The following is a 21,971-nucleotide window of genomic DNA, read 5'->3' as shown; positions in this document are numbered from 1 at the left end:
CAGCCATTGAGGAAAACAACGTAGAGGTTCCTTAAAAATTAAAAACAGAACTAGGGGCAGGTGCTGTGTATGATGGTTAAGACATTGCTTTTTTTTTTTTTTTAATCTTTTATTTAATGAATATAAATTTCCAAAGTACAGCTTATGGATTACAATGGCTTCCCCCCCCATAACTTCCCTCCCACCTGCAACCCTCCCCTTTCCCACTCGCTCTCCCCTTCCATTCACATCAAGATTCATTTTCAATTCTCTTTATATACAGAAAATCAGTTTAGTATATATAAAGATTTCAACAGTTTGCCCTCACATAGCAACACAAAGTGAAAATATACTGTTGGAGTACTAGTTATAGCATTAAATAACAGTGTACAGCACATTAATGACAGAGATCCTACATGATATTTTTTTAAAAGATTAATTTTCTATGTAAATTCCAATTTAACACCAAGTTTTTTTTTTCATTTTCAATTATCTTTATATACAGAAGATCGATTCAGTATATACCAAGTAAAGATTTCATCAGTTTGCACCCACACATAAACACAGTGTAAAAATACTGTTTCAGTACTAGCTATATCATTACTTCACATTGAACAACCCATTAAGGACAGATCCCACATGGGACGTAAGTACACAGTGACTCTTGATGTTGATTTAACAATTTAACACTCTTGTTTATGGCGTCAGTAATCTCCCTAGGCTCTAGTCATGGCCGAGGCTATGGAAGCCTTTAGGGTTCGCCGACTTCGATCTTATTCCGACAGGGTCATAGTCAAAGTGGAAGTTCTCTCCTCCCTTCAGAGAAAGGTACCTCCTACCTTGATGGCCCCATTCTTTCCACTGGGATCACACTCACTGAGATCCTTCATTTAGGTCTTCTTTTTTTTTTTTTTTTCCAGAGTGTCTTGGCTTTCCATGCCTAAAATACTTTCATAGCCTCTTCAGCCAGATCCAAATGCCTTAAGGGCTGATTCTGAGGCCAGAGTGCTATTTAGGACATCTGTCATTCTATGAGTCTGCTGTGTCTTCCCATGTTGGATCCTTCTCTCCCTTTTTGGTTTTATCAGTTAGTATTAGCAGACACTAGTCTTGTTTGTATGATCCCTTTGACTCTTAGATCTATCAGTGTGATCAATTTTGAACTGAAATTGATCACCTGGACTAGTGAGATTACATTGGTACATGCCACCTTGATGGGATTGTATTGGAATCCCCTGGCACGTTTCTAACTCCATCATTTGGGGCAAGTCCGATTGAGCAAAGACATTGTTTTTGACACTCACAAACCAGATGAGAGTGCTAGTTCGCGTTCTAGCTATTCTGCCCAATTCAAATTCTGGATAATACCCTGGTAATTAGGTTTCTTCCACCCATGTGAAGAACCCAGATGGAGTTCTGGGATCCTAGCTTTGGCTTGGCCTCATTCTGGCTATTATGGGCATATGGGGAGGGAGCAGAGATGGAAGATCTCCCCATCCCTCTCTATGTCTTTGAAATAAATTGAAGAAATAATTTTTAAGTGGAACTACCATATAGTCCAGCCATTCCATTACAGGGTATATATCCAAAGGAAATAAATGTTCACATTCCCATGTTACAGCTCTAGTCTCACACACACATGGATGTGTATACAATCAATGCTATTTTGCCATACAAAAGAATGAAGTAGCGAGCCGCCGCTGTGGTGCAGTAGGTTAAGCTACCACTTGTGACACTGGCATCTCAGAGTGCCAGCTCGAGTCCCAGCAACTCCACTTCTTATCCAGCTTCTTGTTAATGTGCCTGCAAATGCAGTAGAAGGTGGTTCAAGTCAACTGCCACCCATATGGAAGACCAGGATGGAATTCCCAGTTCCTAGAATTGGCCTACCCAGACTTGGTTGTTGTGGCCACTTAGGGAGTGAACTAGTAGATGGAAGATTTCCCTTTTCCTCTCTGCCTCCTTCTCCCTCTTTCTTTCCCTCTCCCTTTCAGATAAAGAAAGAAACAAATCTTTGAAAAAAGGATGAAGTCCTGTCATTTGTGGCAGCATAAAGGTCATTAAGTAAAATTAGGCAAAGAAAAGTACTTCATGATCTCATTTATTTGGAAATATTAAAAAAAATTCTAGTAGAATGATGGTTACCAGTGGCTGAAGAGAGGGAAAAGAGAAAAGTTGATTAATGGGAATTGTTACATTTAAACGAAATAATTTCTGGTGTTCTATTGATACTATAGATAATAGTAATGTACAATATTTTTTTAAAACTAGAATAAAGCATTTAAATATTTTTACCAAAAAGGATGATAAATGTCTGAGGAGGAGGTTATGATTACCCTGAGTTGAACATTGCATAGTGTATACACATATCAAGATATCAGGTGGTATCCCATAAACATGCAATTTTTGTATATCAGTTAAAAATCAATGTTCATAAATATCTATAGAGAAAAAAATATGGCATGAGTGGTAATAGCTGTAAGAAAAAAAAAGAATGTTAAAGGAAAGATTTATGTATGGATATTCTCCATCTCACAGTTCACTAACCTCAGAAATACTACCTCTGAGGGCTTAGCTAAATTGTCATCATTAGTATGAAAAATTCCCGTTACATGTGCTCCATATTAACTTTACAGCACTTACTATTTGTACAGTAAGTTGAGAAAATCCAAAATCAGCACTTACTATTTGTACTGTAAGTTGAGAAAATCCAAATCCCAAAAATGCTTCAGTATCTAAACTTTGTGAGCACCAATAGGATGTCACAAGTCTGATGGTTTGATGTACACAAACTTTGTTTCATCCACAAAATTGTTAAAGATATTGTATAAAATTACTTTCAGGCTATGTAAGGTGTATATGAAACACAAATTAATTTCATGTTGAGAGTCCCATTTGTAATATAGTTCATTTTATATGCAAATATTTTTAAAAATCTGGGAAAGCAACATTCAGAACATTTCCAGTTCCAAGCATTTCAGATAATACCCAACTTAAAATCACAATAGACTGATAGTAAAACTATAATAAGGCACAGGTCATCCTCTAATTCCAGGGACTTTACAATTTTGTCCTAGCTTATTCCATGTGAGTTTCACTTTTTGATAAGAAAGGGTACATTCTTTTTTTTTTTTTTTTAAGAAAACTTTTATTTAATATAAATTTCGAAAGTACAACTTTTGGATTATAGCTGTTTTTCCCATCATAACCACCTTCCCACCCACAAACTATCCCATCTCCTACTCCCTCTCCCATCTCATTCTTCATTAAGATTCATTTTTACTTATCCTTATATACAGAAGATCAACTTAGTATATACTAAGTAAAGATTTCAACAGTTTGCACCCACACAGACACACAAAGTATAAAGAACTGTTTGAAGACTATTTTTACCATTAATTCTCATAGTACAACACATTAAGGACAGAGATCTTACATGAGGAGTAAGTGCACAGTGACTCCTGTTTTTAATTTAACAATTGACACTCTTATTTATGATGTCAGTGATCACCAGAGGCTCTTGTCATGAGCTGCCAAGGCTATGGAAGCCTCTTGAGTTCACAAACTCTGACTTTATTTAGACAAAGCCATAACCAAAGTGGAAGTTCTCTCCTACCTTCAGAGAAAGGTACCTCCTCCTTTGATGGCCCCTTCTTTTAACTGGGATCTCAACTCACAGAGATCTTTCATTTAGGTCATTTTTTTCCCACAGTGTCTTTGCTTTCCATGCCTGAGAAACTCGTGGGCTTTTTAGCCAGATCCGAATGCCTTAAGGGCTGATTCTGAGGCCAGAGTGCTGTTTAGGGCATTTGCCATTCTGAGTCTGCTGTGTATCCCGCTTCCCATGTTGGATCATTCTCTCCTTTTTAATTCTATCTATTGTTATTACCAGACGCTTGGTCTTTTTTTTTTTTTTTTTTTTGACAGGCTGAGTGGACAGTGAGAGAGAGAGAAAGGTCTTCCTTTTCCGTTGGTTCACCCCACAATGGCTGCTGCAGCTGGTGCGCTGCAACCAGCGCACCGTGCTGATCCGAAGCCAGGAGCCAGGTGCTTCTCCTGATCTCCCATGCGGGTGCAGGGCCCAAGGACCTGGGCTATCCTCCACTGCACTCCTGGGCCACAACAGAGAGCTGGACTGGAAGGGGAGCAACCAGGACAGATCTGGTGCCCCAATTGGGACTAGAACCCAGTGTGCCAGCACCACAGGCGGAGGATTAGCCTATTGAGCTGCGGCACCAGCCCAGACACTTGGTCTTATCTATGTGATCCCTTTGAGACTTAATCCTATCTTTATGAACAATTATGAACTTAAACTGATCACTTTAACTAGTAAGATGATATTGGTACCTGCCAACTTAATGGGATTTGGAGTCCATGGAACATTTCTAGCTTTACCCTTATGGGTAAGTCCGAGTGAGCGTGTGCCAAACTGTATATCTCCTCCCTCTCTTATTCCCATACTTATTTTTAACAGGGATCAATTTTCAGTTGGATTGAAACTTCTAAGAATAATTGTGTGTTAAAGAATTTAACCAATGGTATTAAGTAGAAAGAGAAAAATACTAAAAAGAATAAAATAGTAAGCTGTTCCTTGACAGTCAAGACAAGGGCTGATCAAGTCATTGTTTCTCATAGTGTCTGTTTCACTTCTACAGGTTTCCTTTTAGGTGTTCAGTTAGTTGTCACAGATCAGGGAGAAAATATGATATTTGTCCCTTTGGGACTGCTTATTTCACTCAGCATGATGTTTTCTAGTTCCTCCATTTTGTTGCAAATGACCAGATTTCTTTTTTTAAAAAAACTGCTATATAGTGTTCTATAGAGTACACATCCCATAATTTGTTTATCCAGTCTTCTGTTGATGGGCATTTAGGTTGATTCCATGTCTTAGCTATTGTGAATTGAGCTGCAATAAACATGGAAGGTATAGATAGCTCTTTGATTTGCCAATTTAATTTCCCTTGGGTAAATCCGAGGAGTGGGATGGTTGGGTCATATGGTAGGGCTATATTCAGGTTACTGAGTAATCTCCAAACTGTCTTCCTTAGTGGCTTTACCAGTTTGCATTCTCAACAACAGTGGATTAGTGTGCCTTTTTCCCCATATCCTCGCCAGGATTTGTTGTTAGTTGATTTCTGTATGTAAGCCATTCTAACTGGGGGAGATAAAACCTCATTGTGGTTTTGATTTGCATTTCCCTGATGACTAGTGATCCTGAACATTTTTTTCATGTGTCTGTTGGCCACTTGGATTTCCTCTTTTGAAAAATGTCTATTTAGGTCCTTGGCCCATCTCTTAAGTGGGTTGTTTTTTTGTGGTGGAGTTTCTTGATCCCTTTATATATTCTGGTTATTAATCTTCTATCAGTTGCATAATTTGCAAATAATTTCTCCCATTCTGTTGGTTGACTCTTCACTTTCCTGTTTCTTTTGCAGTACAGAAACTTCTCAATTTGATGTGATTACATGTGTTAATTTTGGCTTTACTGCCCATGCCTCTGGAGTCTTTTCCAAGAAGTCTTTGCCTGTGCCTATATCTTGCAGGGTTTCTCCAATGTTCTCTAATAATTTGATGGTGTCGGGTCATAGATTTAGATCTTTAATCCATATTGAGTGCATTTTTGTGTAAGGTGTAAGAAAGGGGTCTTGCTTCGTGCTTCTGCGTGTGGAAATCCAGTTTTTCCAGCACCATTTGTTGAATAGACTGTCCTTGCTCCAGGGATTGGTTTTAGCTCCTTGGTCAAATATAAGTTGGTTGTAGATGTTTGGATTGATTTCTGGTGTTTCTATTCTGTTCCACTGGTCTATCCATCTGAGAAAGGGTACATTCTGCTCGAGGTAGCCATTCAGGGTCTCAGAACAGTTATGTCTTCACCATCTTCTAGCTGTGCCCATCTGTAGTATAGGCCTCCTTGGTCACTGCGGCAAAAACAGAGCTAGAGGTTTGCTGAAGATTTTCTGTTGGTTGATTTGGAAATGACACATGTTAACTCCATATTCTGCACATCCAGAACTAGTTGTATCCCTCCATCTAAAGAGGTCAAGAAAATGTGGGAAAACAGGTAGAAGATTTGGTGCCTACCACTTTATCTTCAACAAATATTTATACTGCCTACCGTGTACCATGTATTCTTCTAGGCCCTGCAAGTAATAAGAAAAAAAAAAAAAAAAGAAAAATTCTGTCTTTGGTAGAAGTATATGTTTTATATTTTGATTAACATTTAAAGTTATTTTTGTATATTTATAAGGCCACCTGTTTGGTCTTATATAATCCCTACACATTCTAAGAAAGTACAGTGCATATAAAAGTGGTTCAATAAATAACTATAACTAAATATAGCCATTTATGGCTTTTTGTTGAGGAGTCCATGCAATTACATTCAAAGAATCCTTTTATTAATTCTTCAAGTTAGCTGTAATTGTAAGTGTAAATAATTCCTCTGGTTGATGTTCATACAGGCAGTCTTTGTTGTTTTAAAGGAATGTTGTTATGTATTAAGAAAATTGCTTCTAGAGTAAAAACTTCTGCTCATGGTTCCATTCATGATTATAAACTGGAGAATAGGAACACTTTCTGTTTGGAATAATGTAACATAATATTGCCTGGAATAATGTAACACAATATTTGGGGCTAAATCTGGGCAATCCAGAGCTCTATCAATTAAAGTAAGCAGTCTTCCATTTATTAAATTTTTATTAAGCTTTTATGATATAGTGTGGCAGGCGCATGATGGATAAGAAGTTTCTATCGAGCAAATCGCAACCTCCAGTTGCAGGTTATTTTGTGTTTATTTTCTCTACTAAACAGTTTCAGCTCCTTCTCAATGCATGAAATACCTCTAGAACATAGCCACCTGGTCTCTTTTGGAATGCTACCTTCAAGGTCTATTTCATGTTCAAGTCATTGTAATTATTGGAAAGTTCTTCCTTACATTTATCCAAAATTGAAGCCTACATCTCTGGTACCACATATATGAGGGTACTCCTTAAAGTCTGTAGAAGATGGAATTAAAAGATAAATTTATTTTGGCACTAAACAATCTTAAAAGCCATGCATAGGTTTATTTTTCATAATTACTTTCTGTGAACTACCCTTATAGTAATTTATGCCACCATTCTTTCCTGTCTCAACCCTTAAGATAATCCATGGTAGTTACTCAGTTATTCCTAATATTCTCAACTCCAATCCAAGTTGCCTCATTATTTGATTACTTTCATTTTTTGTGAGTGTGTCTTAATGTGTGGTACCTCACATTGTATACAAGAATGCTTGGAACAATTATTTAGTATGGTAGTATTGTTTGAGATTGTAGGTTTATTAAGAAGTAATGGTTCCTGAAGTGGGTATAATGTAACTATAGTTAAAAATGAAGGAAAGTAAAAACATAAGGGACATCTTTTTTTTTTTAAGATTTATTTATTTATTTGAAAGTCAGTTACATGGAGAGAGAGAGAGAGAGAGAGAGAGAGAGAGAAAGAGAGAAGGGAGAGAGAGATCTTCCATCCACTGGTTCACTCCCCAAATGGCTGCAATGAGCAGAGTTGGGCCAGGCTGAAACCAGGAGCTTCTTCCGGGTCTCCTACATGTGTGGAGGGGTCCAGGTAGTTGGGCCATCTTCTGCTGCTTTCCCACGCTCGTTACAGGGTGCTGGATTGGAAATGGAGCATCTAGAACATGAACTGACGCCCATGTGGGAATACTGGCACTGCAGATAGCAGCTTAACCTGCTACACCATAGTGATGGTCACTTGAGGAACATCTAAGTAAATGCTTAGAAATGAAACAAAAAGAACATAGGATTCTTTGCCTAAAACAGACAGTAGGTGAGAATAAGGAATGTGTTAAATACTTTAGCTAAATGGAGTAGGTTAAGGTGATTGGGTATATTGCATTCCTAGAGTAAGTGTGGTTTTGGATCAAAGGGGTATTTGAAAGAAAAACTTTTAGTGGGATTATGTGCTGTAGCAGAAAGAAGAAATACTAGCAGGGAAGTGTTCAAATTTGGGGGTTCATGTTTTTGGTATATCAATTAAAGTGCTGCTTGAGATGCTTGCATTCCATGTTATGGTAGCTGAGTTTGAGTCCCAGCTCCTCTGTCAATTCTAGCTTCCTGTTAGTACCTACCTGGCAGGCAGCAGGTGAGGACTCAAGTGCGTGGGTCCTTGCCACCTACATGAATTGAGTTCCTGGCTCCTGGCTTCCACCTGACCTAGTCTCAACTATTGGAGGCATTTGCCGAGTGAACCAGCAAGTGGTATCTCTCTGTCTCTGTCTCTCTCATTTATTTTTGAAAGATGTTCAAATTCAGCAGAATAACTAGGAATAGTTACTGTTACCCAGCAAAAAGTTCTTTACATTGAGGCAAGGGAAACACAGGTGAAGAGAAGTTATATATGCAAGAAGTTACAGAATATGGTAAGGAGTGTTTTAGTAATGCATGAAGCATAACAGCTCATGCTTACTTTGTGGTAAGCAATAGGATTCTTGTCAAAATGATGAATAATAATGACAGTCATTAATATGTATAAGGCCTAGCTATGTACACGATGGCATTCTAAGTGTAACACATTTAATCTTCACAACAGCCCTATGTGGTACTTTTATTGTACTCCTTTTAACAGTGAGAAAACTGCTCCATAGAGAATTGAAATAATTTGGTGAATGTTATGTTTAATAAAATGGCAGAGCTAAGATCTTTTTGTTTTAAGATTTATGTTTATTTTGAAAGAGTTACACAGAGGAAGAGAGAGAGAATGAATGAATGAATGAATGATAATCTTTGGTCCACTGGTTCACTCCCCAGATGGCTGCAAGGGCCAGGGCTGGACCTGGCCAAAGTCAAGAACCAGGACCTTCATCCTGGTCTCCCATGTGGGTGGCAGGGTCCCAAGAAGTTGGGCCTTCTGCTTTTCCCAGGCCATCAACAGGGGGCTGGGTCCAAAGTAGATCAGCTGGGACTCAGGAACCCATACCCATATGGGATGCTGATTCCCCTAGCAGTGGATTAACTTTCAGTACCACAAATCCAGCCCCTACAGCTAAGATCAGAATCCAGGTATTCTGGCTTCAACACCCTGTCGTCGTCGTCTTCTTCTTCTTCTTCTTTTTTTTTTTTTTTTAAGAAAGCTTTTCTTTAATGAATACAAATTTCATAGGTACAGCTTTAGGAATATAGTGGTTCTCTCCCCATATCCACCCTTTCATCCCCACTCCCATCCTACATCCTACTCCCTCTCCCATCCCATTCTTCACTAAGATTCATTTTTCATTAATTTTATATACAGAAGACCAACTCCATAGTAAAGATTTCCACAATTTGCGCGCGCACACACACAAACATACACACACAGAGTATAAAGTAATGTTTGAAAACAAGTTTTACAGTTAATTCTCGAGTACAACTCATTAAGGACAGAGGTCCTACATGGGGAGCAAGTGCACAGTGTCTCCTGTTGTTGATTTAACAATTGACAGTCTTATTATGACATCAGTGATCACCCGAGGCACTTGACATGAGCCATGAAGGCCGTGGTAGCCTTTTGAGTCCACAAACTCCGTCAGCATTTAGACAGGGCCATAAACAAAGTGGAAATTCTCTCCTCCCTTCAGAGAAAAGTACATCTTTATTTGATGCCCCCTTCTTTCCACTGGGGTCACACTCACAGAGATCCTTCATGTAGATAATTTTTTGCCACAGTGTCTTCACTTTCCATGCCTAAAATGCTCTCATGGGCTTTTCAGCCAGATCTGAATGCCTTAAGGTCTGATTCTGAGATCAAAGTGCGGTTTAGGGCATTTGTCATTCCATGAGTCTGCGGTGTGGACTTCTTCACATGTTGGAACATTCTTTTCTTTTTAATTCTATCGTTATTACCAGACACTTGGTCTTATTTATGTGATCCCTTTAATACTTAAACCTATCTATATGATCAATTACACACTTAATATGATCACTTTAACAAGTAAAATGGAATTAGTACCACCCAGCTTAATGGGATTTGGAGTCCCAGGGCAAGTTTTTAGTTTTACCCTTAGGGGTAAGTTTGTGGAAATGTGTGCTGAGCTGTACAGCTCCTCTCTCTCATTCCTACTCTTATTTTTCTCATTCCCACTCTTATTTTTTACTGGGATCTATTTTCAATTGGTTTTATTCACCTATGAATTATGCTGTGTTAAGAGTTCGACCAATGGTATTGAGTAGAAAATGAAAATAAAAAAATAAGATAATAAACTGTTCCTTGACAGTAAAAACAAGAGCTGTTTAAGTCAGTGCTTCTCATTGTGTCAATTTTACTTCTATAGGTTTCCTTTTAAGTGTTCTGTTGTCACAGATCAGGGAGAATATCTGATATTTATCCCTTTGAGACTGGCTTATTTCATTAAGTATGATGTTTTCTAGATTCATCTATTTTGTTGCAAATGACTGGATTTCATTTTTTTTTTTTACTGCTGTGCAATATTCCATAGAGTACATATCCCATAATTTGTTTATCCAGTCTTCCATTGACGGGCATTTAGGTTGATTCCATGTCTTAGCTATTGTGAATTGAGCTGCAATATACATGGAGGTGCAGATAATTCTTTTTTATTTGCTGATTCCATTTCCCTTGGGTAAATTCTGAGGAGTGGAATGGTTGAGTCGTTTGGTAGGACTATATTCGGATTTCTGAGGTATCTCCAAACTGTCTTCCATAATGGTTTTACCAATTTGTATTTGCACCAACAGTGGATTAGGGTACCTTTTTCCCTAAAGCTTTGCCACCATTTGTTGTCTGTTGGTTTCTCTATGAAAGCCATTCTAACTGGGGTGAAATAAAACCTTATTGTGGTTTTGATTTTCATTTCCCTGATGACTAGTGATCCCGAACAGTTTTTCATGTGTCTGTTAGCCATTTGGATTTCCTCTTTTGAAAAATGTCTATTTAGGTCCTTGGCCCATCTCTTAAGTGGGTTGTTTGTTTTGTTGTGGTGGAGTTTCTTGATCCCTTTATATATTCTGGTTATTTATCAGTTGCATAATTTGCAAATATTTTCTCCCATTCTGTTGGTTGACTCTTCACTTTCCTGTTTTTTGTTTTTGTTTTTGTTTTTGACAGGCAGAGTTAGACAGTGAGAGAGAGAGACAGAGAGAAAGGTCTTCCTTCCATTGGTTCACCTCCTAAATGGCCCCAGTGGCGTGCGCCGATCCAAAGCTAGGAGCCAGGTGCTTTCTCCTGGTCTCCCATGCAGGTGCAGGGCCCAAGCACTTGGGCCATTCTCCACTGCCCTCCCAGGCCACAGCAGAGAGCTGGACTGGAAGAGGAGCACTGGGACAGAATCCAGCGCCCCAACAGGGACTAGAACCCAGTGTGCTGGCGCTGCAGGCAAAGGATTAGCCTACTGAGCCACGGCGCCGGCCTCCTGACTGTTTCTTTTGCTGTACAGAAACTTCTCAATTTGATGTGATTACATGTGTTAATTTTGGCTTTACTGCCCATGCCTCTGGAGTCTTTTCCAAGAAGTCTTTGCCTGTGCCTATATCTTGCAGGATTTCTCCAATGTTCTCTAATAATTTGATGGTGTCGGGTCATAGATTTAGATCTTTAATCCATGTTGAGTGCATTTTTGTGTAAGGTGTAAGAGAGGGGTCTTGCTTCGTGCTTCTGCATGTGGAAATCCAGTTTTTCCAGCACCATTTGTTGAATAGACTGTCCTTGCTCCAGGGATTGGTTTTAGCTCCTTGGTCAAATATAAGTTGGTTGTAGATGTTTGGATTGGATTCTGGTGTTTCTTCCATTGGTCTGTCCATCTACTTTTATACAAGTACCAGGCTGTTTTAATTACAACTGCCTTGTAGTATGTCTTCAAATCTGGTATTCTGATGCCTCCGGCTTTGTTTTTCTTGTATAAGATTGCTTTAACTGTTCGAGGTCTCCTGTGTGTCCATATGAATTGCAGCATCATTTTTTCTAGATCTGAGAATATCTTTGGTATTTTGGTATCACATTGAATCTGTAAACTGCTTTCAGAAGAATGGACGTTTTAATGATACTGATTCTTCCAATCCATGAATATGGAAGATTTTTCCTTTTTTTTGTATCTTCTTCTATTTCTTTCTTTTTAATATTTTATAATTCTCATCGTAGAGATCTTTGACATCCTTGGTAGAATTTATTCCAAGGTATTTTATTTTATTTTATTTTATTTTGTAGCTATGTGAATGGGATTGATCATAGACGTTCTTTCTCAGCTGTGGCTATATTTGCATATACAAAGGCTGTCAATTTTTGTGTATGGACTTTATATCCTGCTACTTTTCCAAACTCTTCTATGAGTTCCAATATTCTCTTGGTGGAGTCTTTTGGATCCCCTATATATAGAGTAATGTCGTCTGCAAAATAGGGATAGTTTGACTTCCTCCTTCCCAATTTGTATCCCTTTAATCCCTTTTTCTTGCCTAATTGCTCTGGCTAAAACTTCCAGGTCTATATTGAATAGTAATGCTGAGAGTGGGAATCCCTTTCTGGTTCTGGATCTCAGTGGGAATACTTACAGCTTTTCCCCATTCAATATGTTGCTGGCCGTGGATTTGACATAAATTGCTTTGATTGTATTGAGGAATGTTCCTTCTATACCCAATTTGCTTAAGAGTTTTCATCATGAAAGTGTGTTGTATTTTATCCAATGCTTTCTCTGCATCTATTGAGATAATCATATAGTTTTTGTTCTGCAGTTTGTTGATATATCACATTGATTGTTCATGAATGCTGAACCATTTCTGCATGCCAGGAATAAATCCCACTTGGTTTGGGTGGATGATCTTTCTGATGTGTTATTGGATTCGATTGTCTAGAATTTTGTTGAGGGTTTTTGCATCTGTATTCATCAGGGAAATTGGCCTATATTCTCTTTCTCTGTTGCATCTTTTTCAGGTTTAGGAATTAAGGTGATGCTGGCTTCGTAGAAAGAATTTGGGAAGATTCCCTCTCTTTCAGTTGTTTTTAATAGCTTGAGAAGAATTGGAGTTAGTTCTTTAAATGTCTAGTAGAATTCAGCAGTGAAGCCATCCGGTCCTGGGCTTTTCTTTGTTGGGAGGGCCTTTATTACTGATTCAATTTCCGTCTTAGTTATGGGTCTGTTTAGGTTTTCTATGTCTTCATGGCTCAATTTAGGTAGGTTGTATGTGTCTGGGAATCTATCCATTTCTTCTAGGTTTCCCAGCTTGTTGGCATACAGCTCTGTAGTAATTTCTGATAATACTTTTTTTTCCCGTGGTGTCTGTTGTTACATTTCCTTTTTCATCTCTAATTTTATTAATTTTGGTCCTCTCTTTTTCTTTTTTTTTTTTTTGGTTGGGCCAGTGGTGTGTCACTTTTGTGTATTTTTTCAAAAAACCATCTCTTCATTTTGCTGATCTTTTGTATTTTTTGATTCAATTTTGTTTATTCTCTAATTATTTCTTTTCTACTACTTTGGCATTTGGTTTGCTGTTCTTTTTTTAGATCTTAGAGATGCATTGATAGCTCATTTATTTGGTGCCTTTCCAGTTTCTTGATGTAGGACCCTATTGCTATAAACTTTCCTCTTAACACATCTATTACTGTATCCCATATGTTTTGATGTGTTGTGTTGTTGTCTTCATTTGTTTCCAGAAATTTTTCGATTTCTTTTTTGAGTTCTATGATCCACTGTTCATTCAGGAGCATGTTGTTCAGTCTCCATGTGAATGCATATGCTCTAGAGATTCCTGAGTTGCTTGTTTCCAGCTTCATTGCAATTTCTGTTTGTTATAGAATATCTTTATTTCACCTTCATTCATAAAAGAGAACTTTGCAGGGTATAATATTCTGGGATGACAGTTTATTTCTCTTAAGACTTGGACTATATCTCATCATTCTATCTTGGCCTGTGGGGTTCTGGTGAGAAGTCCACTGTGAGTCTTACTGGAGATCCTCTGAAAGTAATCTGGTGTTTCTCTTCTGCACATTTTAGAAACTTCTCTTTGTGTTTTACTGTGTTGAGTTTGATTACAGTGTATTGTGGTGAGGATCTTTTCTGGTCATGTCTATTAAGAGTTCTATGTGGATCCTGTACTTGGATGTCCCTTTTTTTCTCCAAACTAGGGAAATTTTATGTTATTATGTCACTAAAAAGGCCTTCTAATCCTTTCTCTCTTTCCATGCCTTCAGGAACTCCTAGAACCCATATTTTGGGTCTTTTTTTATAGTATCCTGTAGATTCCAACAGTGTTTTTTAGTTTTCCATTTTTTTCTTCTTGTGTTGGGTCTGACTGTGTAATTTCCTGTGCTTTGTCTTCTTAGTCCAGTATTCCTTCTTCTGCTTCACCGATTCTGTTGTTAAGGCTCTCCACTGCATTTTTTGTTTGTTATATTGAATTGTTAATTTCATTTTGATTTCTTTTTAAGATCTCAATTTCATGGGAGAAATTTTCTTTCATGTCCTGTACAGATTTCAGTGGTTTGTGCATTTGCTTCTGATTACTTCCATGTAATTTTATGATTAATTTTTTGAATTCCATTTCTTGGATTTCTTCCATCTCATTGTCTTCACAATCTAGTATTGAAGTGTCATGTTCTTCTGGAGACATCATGTTGTCTTCCTTATTCATTCTTTTTTTTTTTTTAAAGATTTATTTATTTATTTATTTGAAAGAGTTACACAGAGAGAGGAGAGGCAGAGGGAGAGTGAGAGAGAGAGGTCTTCTGTCTGCTGGTTCACTCCCCAATTGGCTGCAACAGCCGGAGCTGCACTGATCCGAAGCCAGGAACCAGGAGCTTCTTCCGGGTCTCCCATGCAGGTGCAGGGGCCCAAGCACTTGGGCCATCTTCCACTGCTTTCCCAGGCCATAGCAGAGAGTTGGATTGGAAGTGGAGCAGCCGGGACTTAAACTGGCACCCATATAGGATGCTGGCGCTTCAGGCCAGGGCGTTAACCAGCTGTGCCACAGCGCCAGCCCCTCTTATTTCTTGAATTGGTATTTGTGAAGAGACTTGTTGGCTTCTTCTTCTTCTTTGTTGTTGTTGTTGTGGCAGCTTTTATCTTTGTACTGTAACTCTGTAGATAAGTGGAATGTCTCCTTTTGGTGAATATCTAGAGGCTTGTAGTAGGTGCGGCTAGAGATCTGTGTTCAGTTCTCTGGGATTAAGGGTGTGCCTAAGGTGACATCCAGGTGTGGCATGGTAAATCTTCTTTTTATTAATAAGAAGGGAAATTTATTCTTCTCAGCTGAGCTCCTCTCCTCAAAGCAGACCAGTGCCTGAGTGCTAGCCCCAGTGGGTATGATACTCATCCACTCTGTCCCAAGGACCACACAAAGGATCTGTACAGTCCTCAGTGTAAGTTCAGTTTCCCCAGCAATGTCTCTCACCAGGTAATGAGGAAACTTCAAGCATGTGGAGTCTCCCACTGAGACTGCTCAAAGTTCCAGTGAGTTCTCCCACACACCCTCACTTTTCTTCACAGTCCCAGTACAGAAGCCTTACCCAGGCACAAGCTTCTAGCCCTGTTAGTTCTCCCCTCCAGTGTCAGGAGTCTCTGCTCAGCTGGTTGCTGAGCACAGACACAAGCTGGTGCAGCTGTTACATGTGTCAAAAATGGGGCCTACTGTATTGGCTTGTCACAGGACGCTGTTGCAAAGTGATCGTGGAGAGAGAAACATGTCCATCCCGTCCTTTTTTTTTTTTTTTTTTTTTTTTTTTTGGTTTTTGGTTTCTTTTCTTTTTTTTTTTTTTTTTAATTTGGATGGTAAACTATTGCCCATGGTGTTCCAAGCCGGTTTCCCTCCAGGCTCTTCGTGAAGCTTTTTCACCAGTGGCTTAGGCCGCAGTGGTCTGGTCTCACCTCACTTTCCAACGCTGGTACATAGGCTGTCAGCTGCTAGAGTCCCAAGCCGTGGGCACCCACGCCCTCCACGTGGGTCCACCATGTCTCTCTAATTTCTATAGCATTTCTTTTGCCATTTTCTCCCTAAATATTCCTTGAGACTACACTCTCTCCACTTTTTTATCTTCTCCTGGGCTAGAGCAGTAAGCGCCCTCCCTACTCTACTATCTTGGAACCGCCTCAGCACCTGTCTAGGTTACATTTCACTGCACTGCACCATGATCAAATCAGTATGCCTTCTTTCACTTTTCAGAAATAATCTGTATCCTTCATGGTTTATGTGGTACCACAGTTCCTACTCCCCTCATGGAGCCAAGGCCTTCCTGGCCTTTTCTTCCATACTGTTAGTGTTTGGCAGAGCAGTTTAGTCACTGTTTGGGATACCTACATCCCTTGTCAGGGTACCTGGGTTCAAGTTCCAGCTTCCTGCTGATTTAACCCGGGAAGCAACATAGGATGGCTCAAATATTTGAGTCCTTGCCACCCACATGAGAGACTTGGATTGAATTCTATGCTCCTGACTGGCCTGCCCTAGCCCTGGCATTTGTGAACATTTGGGGAGTAAACTAGTAGGTGGGAGCTCGATCTCTCACTCTCTCTCTCTCTCCCCCCCCTTCTCTCCCCCCCTCTTCCCCCCCCTCTCTCCCTCTTTCCCTCTCCCTCTTTCCCTCTCTCTCCCTCTCTTTCAAACAAGTAAGTAAATCCTACTCTGTAGATAAAAAGCTAATTTCATTCATTCATGCCAAGATATAAATGACTTGTATGGCTCAATATAAAATAATATTCCTAGGCTTGAGTGGTTTTTTTTCCCTAAGGCAGAGAAGGGAATATTAAGAGACCATAAATAACCTTAACATCAAACCCTGTTGAAGTTTAAAGTACATATGGGCATGGGAGATTGAGTAAGTCAGGAGCATGGCTATCTATGCTCTTCAGATTATACCATTGTTTAGTTGGCCTAGGCTTGCGGAAATAAGGTCAGAACATAAAAGTTGAAATAAAAAAATAAAAGGTACATCTTTGTTTTCTTAATCCAGTAATTTTAGAACTACCTCATTTCCAGTTTCTTATCAGAGAAGAGTTGGGATATAACCTCAAGAAGGATAAATTTCAGGAGAAAGCTTTAACTTGGACACAGCCAGTCATCGATTGGAAAAAAAAATAATAATAATTGCATTCTACAGTTTCAGTGCTCATGTATTTATATCTAGTCTGAGTAATGTCAAAGATTCAGTTTTATTTCTTTGATTCCTATAGAAACAAAACCCTCTTAGACAGGTCTATGACTTACTTGCTCTAGGAACATTACATCCTGAGAGTGTCACCCTAGAGTTATCCTTGATATCCTTCTTCTTATTCCAAACAAGTCAGTCATCAAACCCTTTTATTCTTTAGAAGGTTCATCATATTTTTCAATCTAATTCGGTTCTTTCAACACTTACTGAGTGCCTGCTTTACGCCAGGTGCTTGCACTGGGCATATAAGCATCCTTACCTGAAATCTCATCTTTTTGGAGTGAATGTAGCACAATGCATGCAGGTGTGAAAGTATTTAAGTACAGAAATAGTATTTAGGAGGGAATGTCTCTGCTGAAGAAAGTCAGAAAGACGTGCTCAGGGAATGATGGTCGAACAGGGTTTTTAAGGAAGAGTAAGAGTTTTTCAGAATAACGGCAAAAGCAAACGTTGTAGCTTGAGGGCAAGTAAATGCAAAGACATGAAAACACAGAGTGGCCTTTAGACTTGGAAGCACAGTGTGGCCTGGCACCTACAAGTAGATCACTGTGATAGTCAAAGTTTGAATCAAGGAGTGTGAGAAAGATCTGTTTTGCTTTTTTCCTTATTGTCAGAATCATCATATGCCTAAAGAGACAACTGGTTTATTTTCATGTCTGTGATTATTTAAGGCCTAGTCTTCTTTTTGTCTTTAGTTATTATTTATTTTTGGTACCCTGCTGAAGTCTTACCTGTGTACCACTCACTGAGATTTCAGCTGCTATGTCTTTTTTTTTTTTTTTTTTTTAAAGATTCCTTTCTTTGTTTCAAAGGAAGAGCAACAGTGAGAAAGAAGGAGATCTTCCATCCTCTGGTTCACTCCCCAGATGGCCACACAATCAGGGCTGGGCCAAGCTAAGGCTAAGAGTCAGGGATTTCATCTGGATCTCGCATGTGGGAGGCCAGGGCCCAAATGCTTAGGCCAGTTTCCTCTGCCTTCCCAGGCACGTTAGTAGGTAGCTGGATCAAAAGCAGAAAAGCCCTGACTTGAACCTACACTCCTATATGGTATGCTAGCATTGCAATCAGTGACTTAACCCACTTTGTCAAAATGCTAGCCCCAGCCACTGTGTCCTGACATCTACTGTTTATGTATACTATGTGTCTCAATCGTCTGCCCTCCATGGTAATTGTTTTGTACTAGTTTCTGTGGGTGGTGAAAGCAGAAGTGACAACTTTCATATCTGCTTGCATGGTCTTATAAGTTTTGTAATCAGATTTGCGTGTTATAATTTTGAAAATTTTTGGAGTTAGGGAATAATATGAAAATAGTGTTAGTCTATGTTAATCACAGTCATGTAAATTACTGGGTCAAATAATTTGGTTCAGCAGTGAATTTTCCTTGGCTCTGTCCAAGATCTAGTATAATATTCAGAAGGTATAATGTCATAGAAGAAAACAGGAAGAGGATGCCCCCTTTCCATTTCTGAGAGATAAGAACTTCCTTACATTTATACTCCTGTAAGTTTCTAGCCTTAGCCAAGAGAGAAAAATAATCAAGAATTGTTTATTCAGTTTCTTTTGTTCATCATAAAATTTGAAAACATAAAAAGGCTAATTATAAATTAAATATACTGCTTTAAAATGAAGTTGAATGGAAAATTCTATCAATGCAAGCTGACTTTTATGTTAATTTACTTATAACTTCTTTTTTAAGGATGCTGGGCAGTTTTATGCTAAATATAAAGAAACGAGATTGAAAGAAAAGGAAGATGCACTGACTAAAACTGAACTTGAAATACTTCAAAGTGAGTTTATAACACTGTCTTACTATGTTAACTATATCATATAAAATTTTTAAAATGTGGATTTCCCTTAAATTCAGCAATAATCACATTTTCTGTGCTTTCTTGGCTACTTCCTGATAGTTACTGTGCTTATTGAATTATACCTGGAAAATGATTTGTTACATCATTGAACCACATAAAGTCTAATATTGAAAGAGGCATAAAGTTTTACATGAAGTCCTATAACCACTCAGGTCTCAGGGCATCCAAAATCTACAAAATCTTAAAATACTCCAGTAGTGTAACTATGATTGATATTTATTGACTGAGATTAGCCAGTTAGCCAACTTGCTTTCTATTATAATGGTACTATAGTAAGTCAGAAGCCTGAAAATGATTTTTGTTTTGAAAATTTCGTTTCGTTTGTGTTATTGTTATATAATTGAATAAACTTGAATAAATTGTTGCAAAGAAACCTTCTGTTTAACAATAAGCCCTGGTTGATTTTAAGAAAAGTTGAACACAGTATTAATGAAGACATTTTTCTAACCCTCATCCTTTTGTCTTATTTTTATTCTACATCTTTCCTATATATATATATATATATATATATATACACACACACACACTCTTTTTTTTGACAGGCAAAGTTAGACAGTGAGAGAGAGACAGAGAGAAAGGTCTTTCTTCTATTGGTTCACCCCCCAAATGGCCGCTACAGCCTACGCACTGTGCCAATCTGAAGCCAGGAGCCAGGTGTTTCCTCCTGGTCTCCCATGCAGGTGCAGGGCCCAAGGACCTGGGCCATCCTCCACTGCCTTCCTGGGCCACTGCAGAGAGCTGGACTGGAAGAGGAGCAACTGGGACAGAATCCAGTGCCCTGACCGGGACTAGAACCCGGAGTACTGGCGCTGCAGGTGGAGGATTAGCCAAGTGAGCCGTGGTGCCGGCCTATATACACTCTTTTTACATTGCTTTATTTTTATTCAGAGCATTTAATGCCACCTACGATTTATTTATTTAGTTTATTTGCCATCTGGTTCCTCCAAATAGAATGTAGGGTCCTTGAGGGTAGAGACTATCTGTTTTGTTTAGTACCACATGTCCAGGTCCTAGGGGTTACAATGAGGTCCCCATATTTAGGAGGCTGTTTTTCTGTCTATCACAACCCCTCCATATGTCTGGGGAGCTCTAGAATAGGGATTATGTGTTTGAAAAAAAGTGGGCAAATTAAACTCTAAATGTAGTTTTTATTTAATTGTGTGTGTGTGTGTGTGTGTATTTTAATTTGAGAAGTAGAGAGAAAGAGCTTCCATCTGCTGATTCATTCCCCAGATTTTGGCAGTTGCTAGAGCTGGGCCAGGGCCGAAGTCAGGATGCAGAAATGTAATCCAGGTATCCCACATGGGTGACTGGAGCTCAAATAATTGAGCATTCCTGCTGCCTTGCCAGGTGTGTGTTAGCAGGAAGCTGAAGTCAAAGTTGGAGCTGTGAATTTAACCCAGGCACTCCCATGTAAGACATGTGCATCTTAACTGCTAGGCAAGTAACTGCCCCACTATGTCTTATTTTTAAGTAAAACTGATACATAAATATTTTTAAGCATTTTCAGATGAGCCAAAAGAAATGAAAAATCACATTTATATGTAATGAGAAAAATAAACCTAAAATTTACCTGTGGTGGCAACATGAATACATTTCATTGTTCTCATAGACACAGCTTATCATTTTTATGTAATGTTTAAAATAATTTGCTTAATTTTTATGATTTTGATATATTTCTTAGAATGCCCCAATAGTGGATTAAGACTGTGTTCTACCCTTTTGAAAATGGGGGTTAAACATAAAGTATTTATCACAGTGCAAAAACTTCTATTGAAGCTTGTGATCACTCTCTCAAAATTATTTAAAGTTTTTGTTCTGCCTGAGAGTTTGATAACAATTCTGAAACAGATTTAATAATCCTCTCTTCTTAATTTGCTGCTTTCTTAAAAGATGTATTTATTTATTTCAAAGTCAGAGTTACTGGTGGAAGTGGGGTAGGGGGGATCTTCCATTGCTGGTTCACCCCCCAGGTGGCCTCAATGGCCAAGACTGAGCCAGATTGAAGCCAGGAGTCAAGAGTTTCATCCAGGTCTCCCATGTAGGTGGCAAGGGTCCAAACACCTGAACTATCTTCTGCTTTTCCCAGGCCATTAGGAGGGAGTTGGTTCAGAAGTTGAGCAGCTGGGACACGAACTGGCACCTGTATGGGATGTCAGTGTCACATGTGGTGGTGGCTTTAACTTCTATGCCACAACACCTGCCCCCTAATTTGCTATTATCTAATAAAAAAAAGACTATAAAGAAACACAAATTTAAAAATAAATCAATTTCTGGGGACCAGCCTGGGGATCAGTTACTGAACTCAGAATGGGATTAGTAAATACCAGAAAGCATATTAAAACAGTACTTAATAGACTGAGTCATAAAATCATCTCTCATATTTTTATGTCAATGGTGTATTTAGAAAAGGTGTCAATATTAAGAATGTTATAAAACAGTCACATTCACTGTTAAAATGTTGGAAACTATCATGTATTTTTTAATGTCGTCTCCAATGGTTACATGCAAAGAATCTTTTAATTAATTTTGTTAACTTCATTACAGTGTTTTACATTGTATACTTTAAAATTAATACATAAAGCTCCAAAATCCCCCAGCGAGCATTTCATTTGCCCCTATCCTTCTTAATTTTACAGACCATCATTGGAATACTGAGTTCATAATAACATTTCCGTCTACTTAATTGAGTAAATGCACCTCATGTAGATTAGCCATAGCTATTTTGTGCTGCCTGTTTTTCATGACCTAATTGCTAATCTGCCCTTCTATCTGCTTTACATCTTAGATGATGCAGATTCTCAGAGGGCTACACTAGGACCACTTTTGAGTAGGGTGTGGAGGAGGAAAATGTATGAAATGAGTCATTTTTTTAAAATAAATACCCTTCTGGGAAGTCTTTATGCAAAAAATTTGTTAATACCTATTTGGGAAATTTGAGGCACTTATTTATTATAAATGTTTAATCAGTTTTATGGTTTAAATTTAAATAAGTTGAGCATTTATA

At 38.5% G+C, this 21,971-nt stretch overlaps 1 protein-coding gene across 1 annotated transcript in view; it reads left to right on the top strand.

Annotated features, from left to right (window-relative positions):
• Nucleotides 1-21,971, top strand: part of DNAJC1 (DnaJ heat shock protein family (Hsp40) member C1) — a 174,988-nt gene that overhangs the window by 78,147 nt on the left and 74,870 nt on the right. Inside the window, exon 7 of the mRNA XM_062210570.1 lies at nt 18,793-18,883. Within this exon, the coding sequence (XP_062066554.1) occupies nt 18,793-18,883 (91 nt within the window). The remainder of the gene's footprint in view (nt 1-18,792; nt 18,884-21,971) is intronic.

The sequence above is a fragment of the Lepus europaeus genome, chromosome 14 (genome assembly GCF_033115175.1).
Source record: "Lepus europaeus isolate LE1 chromosome 14, mLepTim1.pri, whole genome shotgun sequence".
In the NCBI taxonomy this organism is placed as follows: domain Eukaryota; kingdom Metazoa; phylum Chordata; class Mammalia; order Lagomorpha; family Leporidae; genus Lepus; species Lepus europaeus.
The sequence above is the reverse complement of the archived record's forward strand: the minus strand, read 5'-3'. Positions and strand labels throughout refer to the sequence as shown.